Source organism: Sinohyriopsis cumingii, chromosome 7, assembly GCF_028554795.1.
Source record: "Sinohyriopsis cumingii isolate HCF-2022 chromosome 7, ASM2855479v2, whole genome shotgun sequence".
Taxonomy (NCBI): Eukaryota; Metazoa; Mollusca; class Bivalvia; order Unionida; family Unionidae; genus Sinohyriopsis; species Sinohyriopsis cumingii.
Window position 1 is genome coordinate 133,085,072 of NC_142967.1, and position 18,476 is coordinate 133,103,547.

Genomic DNA, 18,476 nt, shown 5'->3' on the forward strand with positions numbered 1-18,476 from the left:
CATTATTGATATTGGCAGGACATCGAACATACCATATTCAGTTTTAAAAAAATGCACGTGAATTAAAATAAATTGTTACATGATAATCGTTTCGTTGCGTAGAAAATTTGTCTTATTCAAACACATTAAAAATCAGCTGCATTTATTCATAGTCGTCTTTTTCACCCTGGCTAAAGCTACCAGCATTATCATTTACAATACAGTCCGACTCGCTACCGTGTGCAGCCTCACACTCACATTGTGAAAATAATCTTCTGAAATCGTTTCAAAAGATTTCAAAAAATGATCAAAGTTTAAGAAAGAAGCCACTATTTCGTTTCAGATATAACGATTGACAGGAGAAAAGTAGCCATTGCTGAAAACATGGAAAATTGTATAACTCTTGATACAGTTAAAAGCGCTACTTGCAGTTCCATTCTCAATCACGATCTCTTTTTTATATATAGAAATTCAAGAACAAGAAAGAGTCTTTCCAAACTGTGCTACACACTGAGAATCTTGCATAGTAGGTCGAATGAGTTTTGTTGCATGACATTATGATGCTAATAACGAGGAGAGTTATATGATAACAAAGTAATTCAGATGGCCCACTGACCAAATGAACAATCCGCTGATACAATGGACAGCAATTTACTACAAACAAGCAATGCCTGGCGCAATCATATCGCCCCAATACTGACAGGGGCCTAATAATCATCTACACGGCTTATAAATACTATATTGACTGACTCCCGATATGTCAAATTTTGCTTTTAAAGCGCATTCCTGCATATTTAAAAAAATTGGATATAATTGTACTGTGCAAAAAAAAATCGTATCTTTGAAAGCTTGTTGTTTCAACATTACAAACAGAAATTATAATTAATCCTTTAAAAGACCGGCAGTGGGATATAGTTCCTGTTTGAAAAGAACTATATTGGTCCCCAAAATAGTGAAAGAATCTCGGTTAACAGCCATAGTTTCTATACTTTGATAGTGTGATATAACCCTGGTTCACACTACATCACCGTTCGCTATAGTGTTTGGGGTTGTTGGCCAAGGGTTTGTACAAACGAGTGGTTACCTATGCAGTTTGAGCAAGAGAACATATACGATTTCAAATCACTATTAACTCAACCTTGTTTCTAGAGATTCTCACTCTATGAGCGGGGTTCTCTCCTTATAGAAAAACGCCAGATTGGACCGCGTCAATCAGCGGGATTTTCTCTCCTTATAGAAAAACGCCAGATTGGACCGCGTCAATCAGCGGGATTCTCTCCGTATAGAAAAACACCAAATTGAACCGCGTCAATCAGCGGGATTCTTCCGTATTAAAAAAAAAAGCAGATTGGACATCATAAATCAGTGGGATTATCTTTGAATAGAAAAGCTTCAAATTTGTCAGCAATCCTTATGTGAAAGAGTATGTGAAGCATTCTGTTATTCGAAACATCGATTACAGTTAGGATCACGCAAAATAATCTTCTAAATATTCGGATTTTTTTCATTTGCTCTACAATCTTACGTTAATATTTTGTATTTACATACTCGATTAAAGAAAACTGAATGTCCTTGCTATGCACCCAGGGAAAATATTGAAAGTAACATTTAGGCTACGTGGATCCATGTAGATACCAAAATGGCACTGGAACTTTAGAAATGTACTAAGAGAGGACGCGATAGCATCGATCTAGTGACAGCAAAATCTGGTTGGTATTATTTTAATATAGGTATCCAAAAAATGGACCTTTTTGACCTCACTTGTGTATTTAATTTTTTTATAATTTTTTTATACTAGGTCGCTGATTGCGTCATTATATTTGTACATAAAACTGGCCCCTGCCCCCTAAGCTGAAGTGTAGACCAACCAGATTTTGCTGTCACTAGATCGATGAAGTACATTGCACAGGAAGTTCTAAGCGATATAATGCAGTCTACTGTGCAAAGGCCCGCAACTCTGGAAAGCTTCTGACACCGATTAGTGACTCATGAGCGCTCGCGTATGGTGCAGTCTATTATTTTACGGTCATTGAGCATTTATATACCAATCATGTATAGCTTAAGTGGGTAATGGCGTAGTCAATATTCTGATATATAAGGAGCGGGAGCTACATTTTAATCTTCAATACGAAACGTCGTCAGATTGTAAAACTGAATGACTCAGCGCAACACACTGTAAAACATAAACAGACGTTTCAAGTATTACAACACCAGTGTGTGCCATCGCCAAGCTGTGCGTTAGTGTGCTTACTACGCTCGTTTTCGACTGGTATCGGAGTTTAGTACATGTTAACTTTATACTATCATTCGTCATGAAATACCCAGGGAAGCAGTTTTTCGCGGATGTAGTATCTTCTCTGGTGTTTGGTGAGTATTTTCAGTGTTTTCCTACAGGTTCGATATGAGAATAAAACATGTATGATGGTGGACACAATTTCGTTCACACTGGTTATCATCCATTACAGTAATATCGAGCGGTCCATACGACGGCGTGTGTCAACCAGAAATTAATTTCCTTTTGCAATATAGTTCAACATGTATGCGATGAAATATCAAACGCAATATTTGACTTATAGGAACATACAAAGGTAACAAATCAATAGCAACATTAATTATATTTTAATTTCTGGCTGCAGTCTCTCAGCGAAAATTTGGACGATATTGAGGGGTACCACCATACCATGGGAAATCTTTCTTGACCTCGCAGCTGGCAAACGAATCGGCATAACCAGAAACGATTGGAGATGGTGTTTTTGTTATGGTGAAAAGCCAAGCATACGAGTGTCTCAGTTTCTATACAGTGGTGTCCAAATTGCTGTATGAGAATATGCAGATTATTATAAGAGCCTGTCCAAATTACTACTGTGTGTGTCCAAATTACTACTCTGTAAGTGTGTCCAAATTACTACTCTGTGTGTCCAAATTACTGTTTGTCCAAATTACTACTCTGTGTGTCCAAATTACTACTCTTAAGTGTCCAAATTACTACTCTGTAAGTGTGTCCAAATTACTACTCTGTAAATGTGTCCAAATTACTACTCTGTAAATGTGTCAAAATTATTGCTCTGTAAATATGTCCATATTATTACTCTGTAAATGTGTCCAAATTATTACTTTGTAAATGTGTCTAAATTACTATGTAAATGTGTCCAAATTACTACTCTGTAAATATGTCCAAATTACAATATAAGGGTGTCTGTATTACTATGTGGGGCCTAGGTGGCTGAGGTGGTCTAAGGTCCTGGGTGGCCGAGTGGTCCAAGGCCCTCGCCTTTATAGATCACTCACATCTCGCTTCTGTCCGGTTGGTTCGAATCTCGACTTGGTTAACGTGGGTATGTGAGAATGCTTGCCAGTAGCTTCCGGTGGGTGGTTCTTCCGGGGTTCTTTCAACACCAAATAGCCGCTGCAAAAAGATGTTAAACCCACAAAACATATATTACATTGTAAGACTTACCAAATGGCTATAGCTTTTTGTCACACTGCTGTATATTTTGTCTTAAGAGCTTTGCAAAACTTTCGAAACAATCATTGTTACAATTTAAGTAGGAGTCTCTGATGCGCCTAGTCCAAATTACAGTGCAACGGGGAATAACGATCATCGATAATAAATATGTGTTATTTATCAAAGATCCTTCAGTTATATTTATGATTACTTTGAAGTTTACTTTATGCTTGATTTTGTCATAGAATCTTCCCCCAACCCCATGCCATTATAAACGCACTGAATGTTCAGTTGGCTGAAACACCTATAAGGTTTTATAGCCACTTTCGTATTATTTTATGTAGCACTGTTCAAGATGATAAGCTTTCTCGACCTTCAAAGTTATAAACCTTTTCCAAAGATTCTTGTAAGAGATGTAAATCGAAAATTCTGTAGGAAACTGCAATTTTCAGAATCAGTTAAAATGTTAAATAGCACCCCTCAGAGGCAGAAAAAATATTCCAACAACTGATTTCTGGTACATACCCAATATGGCTGAAGAGATCGTGCTCTATGTTGCACTCGAACACAGAACTATCCGTGGTGCAATTTCAGACTTTAATTTACGAAAACACCCTTATACACTGACGTTATTGAAAGTGTAGTTTCAATATGGTACCATTTGTGAACAAGGCAACCCTAGTTGCTGGGTGATACGGTAAATAATGATGGGGAGGTGGGTATTCGTGACCACTCAGCGTGTGACCTGTTATGGAGACCTTCACTGACGCCGCGTGGTGTCATTGTCATTCTTTATCATTTACTTGTTTCACTATTATTATTTTAAAGAAACATTGATTCTGAACAGCAGCAACGAACGGTATATATTCTACTTATTTGCATTTATTCATAGAAAACCTTAGAAATTTAAAAATAATATTTATTGCACCGTACATAGATAGATGTTTATCAGTATTAAATTCGTTACGATTATTTAAATTTTATCAAACTTTACATTTGTTTATAAAGAATTTTTACAAGAACTTGGGTACATTCTTGTAATACTTTATGAAGAAATTAAAAGTTCATTATTGGTATCACTGCAATCATTTGAATGTGCCAAATGAAATCTTGCTACACAATAATCAGTTTAATTATTTTCATGTCTCGCATTTTAGCTTCCCTTTCCGTCTGCAGTTTTGTCAAAATAGTTTGAAAATACGTGATTACAGTAAATGACCCTATGAGAGCATCTGTGCGATTTCTTTGCAAAATTCTGTTATTGTTGAACGTGACGTAAACTGTCTATATCGTTACGTCCTACCTGATGTGTTTACGTCATCTTTGCGTTCGAATCAAATGTAATGTGTTGCTATTTCAGATCAGAGTTGTATTATTCATGAAGATAGAGAACGACGTATATTTGTTGTTTTACTGGTGTAGTAATGCGCTGTTATGTCCAGTACGTAATTAAAGAGCGGTTACGCACTGACAATTGTTTTTCTTTAGTACGTCTAAACCTGACGCGACATCTTTACGTCAGCAATTAATTATCTTAAGTTATTATGCTACGACAGACTCTAACTTAAATTTCTACATATATCTGGCAGCTTAACTTTACAAACGTCTTAATTCTCATATACTTTGATCGTGTCAACCATGACCTTCTTGTTTGGGGTCGTAGGCAACAATCTAGGTTTAATTTTACACCTTCATGGGCTTCGTGAAAAATGTTTGTTTAGCTGTAATCAACCAGACTCCACTAGACCCTACAACCTTCCGGCTCACATCACCTGATAAATCACTGCTATTTTGCCAAAATTATTTGCACCGAATCTGCTCTGACGGCAACATTGTACACTTAATAACTTTCTCATACTTGTATTTTTGGAACCCGTGGCCTATTACCAGTAATCTCTGATTAAACAGGACTGGGCAACACATGGCTGAAGCAGAGTTTTTCTCGGTTGGAACGTTTGCTTCTACAATAGCAACTAATGCATGTTTATTGCCTTATTTTTTGAAAGTCAGACTGTATTTCTGGTCTTTACTCGAGCAGCTTGATTTGGTTGTGTCCATCACTGTGTCCATTATTTTGTTCGTCCCTGCAAACTTGTTAGCAACATTGCACACACACACACACACACACACACACACACACACACACACACACACGTGCGCGCGCGCCATATATAGAATTTAGTAGTGATATTTCCATACGTCTGTAGATGGTCTGATTAGATGTTGACGCTAATTGAATTATTTGGGATTTCTCATTTTTTTATTGTTAGTTTTTAGATGTCTGTCTTTAGAGTGAAAACATACAGTCATGAAATAATGGCGTGAACAAAGCAAATTAAATTCGACACGTTTGTTTCTATACATTTGCTGATGAACTGATTAGATTTTCACATGAATGATTTTGTATTTTAGCTTTTAAAATACCTTTGTTTGTGAGGTTTTTTTCCCTGTAAGGACTCATTTTGTTAGCACTGTGTAAAGCCACTTGACCCAGTAGACACGAAATTCAGGAGGCATGTTTCCACACCAAACCTGCCTTAAAAGTCGCATGCTTTAAGCGACCAATTATCTTAATAGCCACAATTCTGATGTCCATTACAACAAATTCTTCAAAGAATATACCTTCGTTAAGGAGTCATAGGAGTTTGACGTTAGATAGCGTGATGTTTCGTCTCAAACACAAGAAAAGGGAAAGAACATTTCCTTGTGATTCCCCTGTGTTGATTGGTCAGTTATTAATTGTCAGTACATGTTACGCCTGTTGTTGGAAATGGACACCACAGGAAAATCTATACAAGAAAATGTGTGTTCAAAGGACACACCAATTAACGCACAATTGTCGCAAAATCAGGTTCAGCAGTTGAATTGCTTTTTCTAGCCTAAATATTATTTTGACGGCTTAATTATCAAAAAACAAGAACCTAATCAGTCTCATGAAGCAGAGAAAACCAACCATATCCGCAAAATAATGTTTGAAATGCTAATTTTGTTCAAATAAGTGGCAAATGTATTGTTTTATAATGGTCGTATCGCTTGTATTGAAACGATGCTTCGAAGATTTATTCCGTTCGCTAATTTCTGTTAGAAGTTCATGACTTTAGTGCAATTCGGACAATCATTTATTTTGGACCAGCTGTTCTGCGTTGAGATATGTGCGCAACTATAGTATTCGCATAGGGGTGAAACGATTCATTGATATATCGATGCATCGATACTTTTGCTGAAAATATACGCTTATCGATACAAGAGACGGACAATCGATACAAAACGATACTTACCGCATGCATGTTATTTTAGTCTTCAGCACTCATGAATAATTATGATTAGTGGCCTTTGTTATTCTGTACAATTATGATCTATCTGAAACAGCTTTTGCAGTCACAGACACTCGTGTTTACGTGTTTATTAGTAAAAACGAAAAAGATTATTTGAGAATACCCATTCGCCGTCTACATGTTAACACAAAGTGACATGGTTCGTAATCTGCCCCCCCCCCCCATTTCATGCTTATTACACTGGTCAACAGTGAAATCATTACTGACTTGAAAAGGCCCTAATCTGTAGTATTTTGGTGTGCCGAACACGAATATAACCGTGAAAAATTTGTATTGGCTCTCGTTTTGAAGATATTCATATACCTCATTTTCTATGTTTCACTGTGTAAATTTCTCCAGTAGGACTGCAGCAACATCCGGAATAATGATGTAACATTGCATAATACCATCATGCTCACATCATCCACAGTTGATTGCATCATTTTCTGATGCAATGCAATACTAATGCCATGCGGCTGCTGAAGTAAGTTGACGTCAGCAGTGTACTATACATGTGTAGGCCTATTATACTAATGCCAGGCGGCTGCTGAAGCTGACGTAAGCAGTGTACTATATAAAGCCCAATCAGATAGGTTCAGCATTTAAAATATTTTAGACGTTGTGCGAGACAGTTCAAGCTACTGTTACATAAAACTTATTATTTTATCCATTTACGTACAATAAAGAACAGTAATGCCTCGAAAGTGTGTTAATACCGCGGACAATTTTTGCTATATTTGTGGGGAAGTGACATTTGCCAACCAGAAGAAAAGTATCAATTCTCAAGTGAAGAAGGCATATCATCTTTACTTCGGATGCAAGGTTGGTGACCAAGACAAGCCTTGGGCTCCGCATATATGCTGTGCTACATGTACAACACAGCTTTCACAGTGGTTGAATTGCAAAAGGTCATCAATGCCGTTTGCAGTCCCAATGGTGTGGAGAGAGCCAAGCAACCACCTAAATGACTGTTACTTCTGCTTGGTTCCTCCTCTTTCTGGCGGAATAACGAAGCGAAAGAAGTCGAGAATAGTCTACCCAAACATTCCGTCTGCATTGAGACCAGTTCCACATGGTGAGGGACTTCCTATTCCAGAACCTCCAGCAGAATATTCTCTTGATTCATCTGACGAAGACAAAGGTGAGTCGACCTGTTCTTCTCCTGGTCCATCAGCATGCAGTGATCCAGATTTTCACTGTGGTGCATCATCAACCCCACACAGAATAACACAGGAAGAACTAAATGACCTGATTCGTGATTTGGACTTATCAAAGAACAAGGCAGAATTGCTAGGATCAAGACTCCAACAATGGAATCTTCTAGAAGAAGATGTCACAATTACTGCATATCGAAAGCGCCACCAGCAATTGGAGCCTTTCTTCAGAAAGGAAAGTAATCTGATATTCTGTTCCGATATTGAGGGCCTCATGAATGCTTTAAAAATCACTCATGACCCACAAGAATGGAGACTATTTGTGGACTCCTCGAAACTGAGTCTCAAGGCTGTGCTTTTGCACAATGGAAACATTCTTCCATCTATTCCAGTAGCGTATGCTGTCCACATGAAAGAGACATACGATAACTTAAGGCAGCTACTGAATTCCATTGAGTATAACAAGTACAGCTGGCACCTCTGTGGTGATTTGAAGGTAGTTGCCCTTTTAATGGGACTGCAGCAAGGATATACAAAATACATGTGTTTCTTATGCGAGTGGGATAGCCGAGCAAGGGAAATGCACTACATGAGGAAGGAATGGACTCACAGGCAGAATGTAGCCATTGGAGAGAAGAATATCCAACACCCAGCTCTGGTTGAGGCTCAGAAAATCTTGCTACCACCCCTTCACATCAAACTAGGTTTGATGAAGAACTTCGTGAAAGCCATTGACCGGACTTTGCCAGCATTCCGATACCTGCATGAAAAATTCCCTCGACTCAGCGAAGCAAAGATTAAAGAGGGAGTTTTTGTGGGTCCTCAGATTCGAGAGCTTTTCAAAGATGACCGGTTCAACAACTTGCTGGAAGGTGACGCGAAACAAGCATGGAATGCTTTTCGCCTAGTTTCTACAAACTTCCTCGGAAATGTTAGGGCAGAAAACTATAAGGAACTAGTAGAAGACATGTTGATGAAGTATAAGAAACTTGGCTGCAATATGTCTCTAAAGATTCACTTCCTTCATTCCCATTTGGATTTCTTTCCTAGCAACTGTGGTATTGTTAGTGATGAACACGGCGAACGTTTTCATCAAGATATCGCAACAATGGAACAAAGATACCAGGGAAAATGGTCCACTACAATGCTGGCTGACTACTGCTGGACACTCCTCAGAGATGCTCCCGAACAGCTGTACAAGAGACAGGCGAAGAAATCTAAGATGTAGTCAATGACTTGATTTTTTATAGGTAGGCTATTACAGTTGACCTTTTACTATTGGAATGCATTTCGTTATGTAAACATTAATTTCTTGCAGATTACAAAAAAACTAGAGCCAATTTTGCAATTTGACTGTCATATTCGTGTTCAGCACATAAAAATTGATAAGAATTGACTAATTTTATTTCAGTAACATGACTTTTGTAAAAATTTGTTGTCCAGTGTTATCTTAACCCAGATGTTCAGCATATACTATACATTAAACGTATTCCACATGTTTAATGAAATACTTTACTCATCATTTAATACCCAATTTCACGCGAAGTTTCTACGTTGTATATTAACTCCTTCGGTCGATTTGAAAGCTTCGCTACCGGTGTGTTGCAAATTGAAATGTGTTACGTTGAATTTTCATTTGTTCCGCTCCAGGTTAAGCAGTAACCACCAATCAGAAATCAATGTAGCTTATTATTCTCTGCGTGACAAACAGGAAGTATTGGCAGAGCAGCGGCTAGACTTCGCGGAGAAAGTTATTAGATATGTCAAGTATTTAAGTGGAGATGTTGTCAAGGTATGCCATTGCGCGAATCGTGCAAAATTTGTACGAAATTGCGAAATTGGATAACAGTGAAACGCGAAAACTCCCGCAAATTCGTTGAAGTTCCAACATATGAAAATGTGCTCGGCGAAGTGTGTGTGTGTGTGTGTGTGTTTAGGATTTTTAATATAGCTTTAACAGTTTTGCAGTCATATCGCAACGATGTCTGCATTGTGGCAGTTTATAGTGATGTCTAGCACTGGGGCATCAGGCCGCAGACATGTAGCATGATGTCTCACCCAGTCACATTATCCTGACACCAGACCGACCAGTCCTAGCACTAACGTCTTAATGCTGAGCGCCTAGCTAGGCAGCTGATAGTACCATCTTTGTAAGTCCTTGGTATGACTCGGCCGGGGTTCAAACCCACGACCTCCTGCTTCCGAGGCGGACGCTCGAACGCTTGGCGAAGTATACAATTTTTTTAATCGTTATTGTCGAGACATCTGTTTGTCGGGTAGCAACTGTTCCACGTCTGGGTTCCTCAAGCACGGTATGAATGGTTGTAAAATTAGAATAACGTGCCCAGGAATAAAAATTACGAAGTGGTTTGAACCATTCATGAGAAAGTTTTATAAAGGCATGTTTAAAATACGGGCTACCCAAGAAACCAAAAATGTCTGATTCCCGGCGTGGTTCATTACGATTTCGTTCGGCAAATACTTGCTGATGAGAGTGATGATGACAATAAAGTTTAAAGTTATGAAGTATATCAGATTGTTGGAGCTGCGAAAGCGTTAATGGAGACACAAAATGGTGTTAAATACGAGTCAGATGTACATGCTGGATGGACAAAAAATAGATGGCATGACCCTTTCAGTGATATTTCGAAATTTAATTTACAAAGGGCAAAATACTGAACCGAATTAAAATGCAGACAATTTTTAAGTATAATGTAATTTTAATTTTTTTGATCAGATTCGTCCTGCGAATCATGTGCTACAAAACCATATACATGTATCCATGGGTTAAGATAAATTGTATAAAATAAGGGTTACAAAATGCAATTATATTTATTTTAATACCTCTGTCTGCATAAGCATTGATGGACTAAATACCCTTATACAGCATCATGGAACTCATAAAAAAAGTTGGCATAGTAGTCAGTAAACTAATGATTTAACAAAGGACGTTTATGTTAGTAATCCTATTTTGGAGCAGATGCATCCAAAAGGTAATATCGGTGATCTCTGGACATGACAGTCACAAAGATCAGTTTCCGAACATATTCAAGCTGACAAATCTAGCTATGTTTATGCCCCTTCGGAAAAAAAAGCACAGAAAAATACTGCTCAGAATTAATTAACAGATTAATGCTTATACAACTAGAGGTGACGTCTGTCCAAGATGTTGATTTCAGTGGAGCTGTGCGAAAGTGGAGCAGGAAGAAAGACAGATATTGAAGTTTAGATAAATACTGACCTTTGAAAATTTCTTCCTCTCCTTTTTTCTTCGATAAAGGGGGAGGGTGTTTCCCTCAAGATAAAATTCGGTCGTCATCTCACCTTCAATTGTACATGGAAATCGAATTTGGAATTTAACATTTTTATGTAGAGATATTTAACCAGAGAATGAAGGTGCTGATGGAATAAATGAAATTGGCATAGAATGAGCGATGTGTCAGATTTCAAACTGCTCAAGCTTATCACCTTGTGTAAGTTAAAAGAACATTGTATAATAGGACTGGGTGTAGTCAATAGTTTTCCTTCGTCACTAACAAATACAAGTACCTGTGGCTCCAGCAGTCTTTTGCAGCTGCATTAAATAAAATGGGATAGATTTTCTTGGTATTCATCCTTATTCCCAATTCCTAGATTTGTTCTAGATGATATTTTCTTTGCACCAGGAAATTGGATTATTTTTTCTGTTTTGAAGATAACATCGTAATATCATCCAAGTGTAACTGAGACACGAAATTGGTAATATGTTTTCAGATCTTTCATATTGTACAAAACAAAGGGAATTAAATGCATCATTAAATAGCCTAAAATGTTAGATAAAACTCACTGCAATCAACATGTACTCTGTTTGAAAGTATTGCTGATTCTTATCAGTCAGAATTGCATAGTTTAATATCCTCTTGTCAATCAGAATTGCATATTTTGATATCCTCTTGTCAATCAGAATTGCATATTTTGATATCCTCTTGTCATGCATATTTTGATATCCTCTTGTCAATCAGAATTGCATATAAATATATGAAAACTATATGTCTGCATACTAGAAAATACAACCAAGAATGTCAGCATAAGTGAAAGGGCACCAGCTACCTTCCAAAGGTAGAAAGACCATCAAGTTCATATGTGTATCGATATGTACCGTATCGCAGGCTGTGTATCGCGAACCGTATCGATTCGCGGCACAGGTGTATCGTTTCACCCCTAATTCGCACACCCTCCAGTTTGTTTGTACCCCCACTACTGATTTAAAAACCAATTTCTAACCCGCTTGTCGCAAGGGGTTCCAAACACTGTCACTTTGTTGGCTTTTCTAATCAAACGGGAGTTTCTTTACTACTACGGTTGCCATATTTGCACGGACGAGTCAAGCGATAGATGTGTTGTAGTTCAGTGTCTTGAATAATTGCAATAATTCCGTAAATGTTGGAATTAAATCTCTGCTGTACGTGAGTCCCTTCATTTTATTTGTTTGTTGACCGCTCCGGTGGCCTGAGTGGTTAGAATGTCCGCCTCGGATGCGGGAGATCGCAGGCTAGAGCCATGGTCGAGTCATACCATAGACTTAAAAATGGTACTCGCAGCAGCCTCACTTGGCGCTTAGCATTAAGAGAATAGTGTTAGAACTGGTCGATCTGGATATGGTGACTGGCTGAGACATTATGCTTTATGTCTGTGACATGATGCTCCAGTGCTAGACATCACAATAAACTGTCACACTGCAGACATCGTAGCGATATGCTGAAATATGCTGACATTAAAAATCCAAGTCACACACACACACACACACACACACACACACACTTATTATTTGTTCAATTTTTCTTTAGAAACATTAAAACTTGACTTTGCAAATATTGGACGCAGATGACAATTTGTTACTGAAATAGACTGTTTTAGCAAGAAGGAAAAGTGAGCAGTCAGTGTGCTTGTTTACGTTGAGCGCTTCAGTTTGCTTTGATACGCCGGTATGGCGATCGTGTTAGGAATCCCTTGGCTATATGCAGGTTAGAAGTTATAAATCAGTGAATGAAATGACTAATTTTTGTTCATTTTTTATTCTTGAAGCTTTCGTTTTGAAATCGGTAGGGGGTACAAAAAATGGGAGGATGTTATATGTGTAGTTCGTCCATCAAGTCGATGAGGACCACTTTAATCATCCAGTGTTTTATTGGGAACAAGTGGTCTGTGGGTGCGTAGGTGGCCGATGAGGCCCATGTGCGCCTTGAATGTTCTGTGGGATTGTGGACATGGGATGGTAGCAACGCTTATCGTGGGGTTACTGACTCAAGATTTCCGGGCTTGCCTTCGTTGTTCTGCCGCGGCTGTCCTGTTGGCCTCGCAGTCGGCAGCACCTTTCGTGATGGAAGAGCGCCAGACGACCATGCCCTGGGCAGTCCGCTTCCACATGTCATAGCTAATGCCAAGGTTCCTCAATGACGCCTTCAGGGTGTCCTTGTATTGGTTACTGGTTGATATACGTAATCTTGAAAATTAATGAAACTTAATTTTAGGTGGAAGCATCGACTTTATTGAAATTAATGTACGTAAGGCTGATGTAAATTATCTCATCAAAGATCAATGCTCCAAGAAGGATGGTACCTCCTCTACAATTACCAGTTGTTGATTACATACACCGGTACTCGTTTAAAATTTAACACTGCCCTCCCAGCAGCTATACATTCTTTTCCTTTGAGACGCATGCACTGGTGCATAAGGCTTGTTATTAAATATGATGCATCAGTGACGTAAGTGAAGTGTCTTCTGCTTTGATTCCCTACATCTTATGTAGATTTAATAACGTTTTATTTCATCATCTGTTATAGTTCCTCTAACTTTTTTTGAGCGGGTTTCTTTGTCAAGAAAGTATGCCATATGACACCGCTCAGATGTTATGTGTACTGTGCCGTTTAAGTTTTCATATATATTCTTGTCATAACAACCTGCCAAAGGTTACTGATGTGTATATTCGTGACTAAAGAGCGCTCTCAACTTCGAATCAGCATACCGTCACAGATTGTGCTGACAAATGTCACGGTATAAGCTGTGTGCTCTAATTCGGACCGCTGCGGTGGCCTAGTGGTTAGAGCGTCCGCCTTAGATGCGGGAGGCCACGGGTTCGAACCCCAGCCGAGTCATACCGTAGACTAGTAAAAATGGTATTAATAGCTACCTCGCTTGGTACTCAGTATTAAGAGGTTAGTGTTAGGACTGGTCGGCCTGGTGTCAGGATAATGACTGGGTGGAACATGATGCTACATGTCATGCCCCAGTGTTAGATATCCCTATAAACTGCCTCACTGCAGACATAGTTGCGATATGACTGAAACATTATTAAAGCTGCCTTAAAATTCCAAATCACACACACACACACACACACACTCGTATGCAGAGCTGCCAACGCCTGATGAGATGCAGGTATGTTTGTGTGCTGTTCGCAGTCAGTTTCAAACGAACAGTATGTGTGTGTAATTTTAACGTAGCTTTAACAATTGTTCATTCATATCGCCACTATGTCTGCAGTAGGGCAGTGTATAGTGATGTCTAGCACTGAGACATGTAACATCATGTCCAACACAGTCACATTGTCTTTACACCAGGTCGACCAGTCCTATTACTAACCTGTTAATGATGAATGCCAAGCGAGGCAAATGCTGGTACCATTTTTATAAGTCTTTGGTATAAATTTGCCGAAGTTCGAACCCGCGACATCCTGCATCCGATGCCATCTTTATCCATGCTCTTTGGAATAGGGTGTATGCTATACACGAGTAAATACGGTAAGAAGTGAGGTATTTCTATGAGCTTAGTTATTCTAAAGTAATGTCTTTATCTCATTGTCTTTATCTCAATGTCTTTATCTCATTGTCTTTATCTCAATGTCTTTATCTCATTGCCTTTATCTCATTGTTCGTTGAAATTCTCGTTCATCTTTCTTTCTGTATGTGCTTCCATGTGTATATGTCTGTCCTTCTTTTGAACGTTAGTTGCCATGTCGACCTACAAATTCTTACGCAAGAAAAAACATAATTTCGAAGGTTTAGTCGACTTCGAGAATACTTAATGATCAGCAGAATTTTCCAAAGATTCGAAGATAAGATATATTGAACTTTCATCAGCTAAGAGAACTCATCAATCGATTACCTTTCTACGAATGTCCTTGAAATATTATTTATACATTGCGATCGACACGTTATTGATTAATGCTGTAAATAATTCATTTTTACATTATAGGAATAATGTGCGTTATTAAATAATCAAGCAGTTACAAATAGCAACCTGATATCCTTTCGCAACAGTTCGTTACAACATTGGTTCTCCTCCACGGATTGAGGAATTATAGTGACATGTTATATCAATTATCAATTATGGGGTCAGTTTGTTAAAAATATTTTTATCAGCTGTATCACGTTGTAAACAGAATTCCGGACAGAAAATTTTTATTTAACACTCGGTCAGTAGTTACGATTTCAATGGATTCCAAGTCCAGTCTTATTTATGTTCCGAGTTTAAAATTTCTGAAGGTAACCTATTTGGTATCCACACACCTAAATGTGAAATGTGATACGGAGGAAAATTAACTTTTACTACTTTACAGCATTAGATTCATACAAAAAAGGAAGATATACGGACATTTAGAAAAAATCTGGTTGTGAAGACTATTGGAAAGAAAAAAGAAGAAATTAAGAAGAAACGGAATGAAAAGAAAGAATTAATCTTGGGTGAAGCATTTTGTTGACATTACATATCAACAATAGTTTAAATTCCCAAAGGATCGAAATACGTCCTTCTGACGATTTGGGTCATGTTTTAGCTTTAAACAGTTGGAATTTTTATCCAGACCTACTGAATGTGTGTCGACTATCAACGGTTTCTAGAACTTATGGAGCTTAATCCACGCGAGAGAACTAAAACTCGAGCGTGTATTGTGCAGAGGATAAGATGTAAACCTTGACATCATATCGTTATTGATGCTGAAGATTATTTTCTCAGTATGTTCTGAATCGTTCAGCAGACGCATATTGTATATCTGTAAATACAAACCCATCTCTGGTATTCCTGTGATGCCAGCTGTTTTGCCGTAGAATAGATCCTACTTGTAAGCGTTCACGATTTCAATACGTATTGTTAATGATGTGGTTTTGGTTTTGGGATCAAGTCTAATGCACTTTTTAGGGAGAGCAGGTTACGTGCATAGAACAAACATATCGTACAGGGCATAATTTTAGCCATCTAACTGTAAAGTCAACACTATATTAAACACTGACCACCCATCCGCGAATCCGCACCTGTTGTTACACATTGACGACGGGCCGTAAAAGAGCAGGCTTTACATTGCCATTCCCAAGGTCATTCATGGATTCTCAGTTAACAGTTACTGCCACTGCATTGATGGATCGCATTTGTAAGTCTGTAGACTGTTCCCAACATTTTCCCATGAGGCAGATTAGTTTAGGTTAGGCCTTTTCTTGGCACACCCATTTCTTTAACGCATTTTTTCCACATGGTGCTCTGTAGGGAGGCACCCATCGGTTATATTAATTGCATCTGGCTTGTACTTGTTCTAGCAACGGTATCAATACTTTTGGATACAGAAACCCCAGATCAATGTTCGTCTGAAAGATTTGACACCATTTCCTTGTCCAAGAGCACACTACTGCCTATATCTTCACAAAAACGATACCACTTCTAATTTCACTTGACATTACCTCTTTAACTTTGATTACACCAGCATTAGGAAGTTCCAACAACCGGTTTGTCATGGGTTGGGATCGACACGTTATCGATTGCAGGTGTTAATAATTTAACATGAGATTGTTACGCATCATGTTGCTGTTATAGTTTGGATAATTGATCAGTCTGACTCCATTATTGTCTGAGGATGGGTCCAGATGTAGTGTGTGCGACAGTTACAACTTGAGACACCCTAAAGTGATTGACATATTTTATTGCATTACTGAATCAATATTCATTGTCAGTTCTTGCTTTTTTTTAAAAAAAAAAAGATTACCATAAAGATGATACGTTTTCAAATAGTTTACAATACCAAAATGACTTATTTTCTTGTCCGGCTTTTTTTTTTTTGTTTGTTTGTTGGTAAGTCATGTATTGGGTTAATGTAATTCTTTTTAAAATGAAAATTTCCATTGCATCCTCGCTATTGTCCTTCTTTTGGTCCGGTTTATTCCGGATGAGTGATTGTTGTCATGAGTCATTGTCGATCACGTTCATGATATATTCACCATTAAATATTGTTCTTACCGATGCTGATATGCATTTTGAAGCAATTCCCATTAGAACGGTTTGCGTAACTATATTGGAATAATATGACTTATTCTATAAGATTTTACCACATTAGAAGGGTTTACAAAACTCTGATGGAATAATTTGACTGTTGCACCTGTAATTTACCTGTAATTTAAGTGCGAAAGTTGACATGGGCCTGGGAAAGGAACACATTTTTGTTTAAGTGTCTTACTATGTATATAGTATGAAATAAACATTTTTCAGCTCGATGTACCTCGTTAACATTGCATATCGGGACGACTATTAAAACACGTCTGTTTCTTCTAACCATGTGCAACATAATGAGGTAGTGTGGTCGGTACTAATTTTCTTTTGCTGCTTTAAAAAATACTGTTTTTAATGGTTCGTGTTGCAGTTTTCAGTCTTAAGTTATCTGATCTACGATGAAAAACTGCTGCCGACATTGGTTTTTGTGTGATAAAACGTTTTAACGACGTGGCCATTGCAACAGAGTAGATCGGGTTATCGGAATTCACATTTTATGGGGTAATTTTATACTTTATTTTTAAACTTAATCTTTTGAATATCGACCCTGAAAGGTATTTTCTGGTTATGGTGATTTTGATTACTGTCAATAATAAAGTATTAAAAACAAGATTCACCTGATCATAGTAAATAACAACCATGCGTTTATCGATGGTTACCATTCTCAGTAACACTTTCTATTTTTGCACAGATTAAATGCATTAAGCGTCTTTGCAGTCAAGATCAAAGGTACAACTAAGGCAGTATACGACTACATGTATTAAGGACCAACGGTTCTAATGGCATGCAAAAATGAGAACGAGTCTAGAAATAGGTGAAGATAAAATAGTGTATATATATGGTTTGGCTGGCCAGGATTTGTGGATGAAGACAGTACGGTTTTAAGAGAAATAATTGTCGAGAATTTATTCTGGTTGTAACTGAAGAAAAAACAACCCATTATTTTACTGATAGAATTTCAATCCCTTTACAGACGAGTTTGAAAGACTCATTACTGAAATCAGCACCTGTTTTGTGCGTTATTGAAAGCACATGTTTCAAAGCTATGTGGATCCAGAAAATGTCGCGGGTCATAAGGTTTTCTCTTAGAAGAAGCTGTCATCAAAGATGTGTCCATGCTGAGAAATATAAGATTGACCATGAGCACTCAGAACTTGAAGTTATTGAATTTTTAATAGCATGGTGTTTGCATAGGTTACGATGGGAACTGAATTGGTACCGTGAGTCCTTAAGCGATGCTTTTCTTTCTTTTTTTATTTTGTTTGTTATTAATTATTCAGCGGAAGCAACGATTAT

At 37.9% G+C, this 18,476-nt stretch overlaps 1 protein-coding gene across 1 annotated transcript in view; it reads left to right on the forward strand.

Annotated features, from left to right (window-relative positions):
- The first annotated feature begins 1,954 nt into the window (after positions 1–1,954).
- Positions 1,955–18,476, forward strand: part of LOC149796152 (uncharacterized) — an 81,632-nt gene continuing 65,110 nt past the window's right edge. Inside the window, exon 1 of the mRNA XM_089966086.1 lies at positions 1,955–2,346. Coding sequence (XP_089822212.1) covers positions 2,292–2,346 — 55 coding nt within the window. The 5' untranslated portion in view covers positions 1,955–2,291. The remainder of the gene's footprint in view (positions 2,347–18,476) is intronic.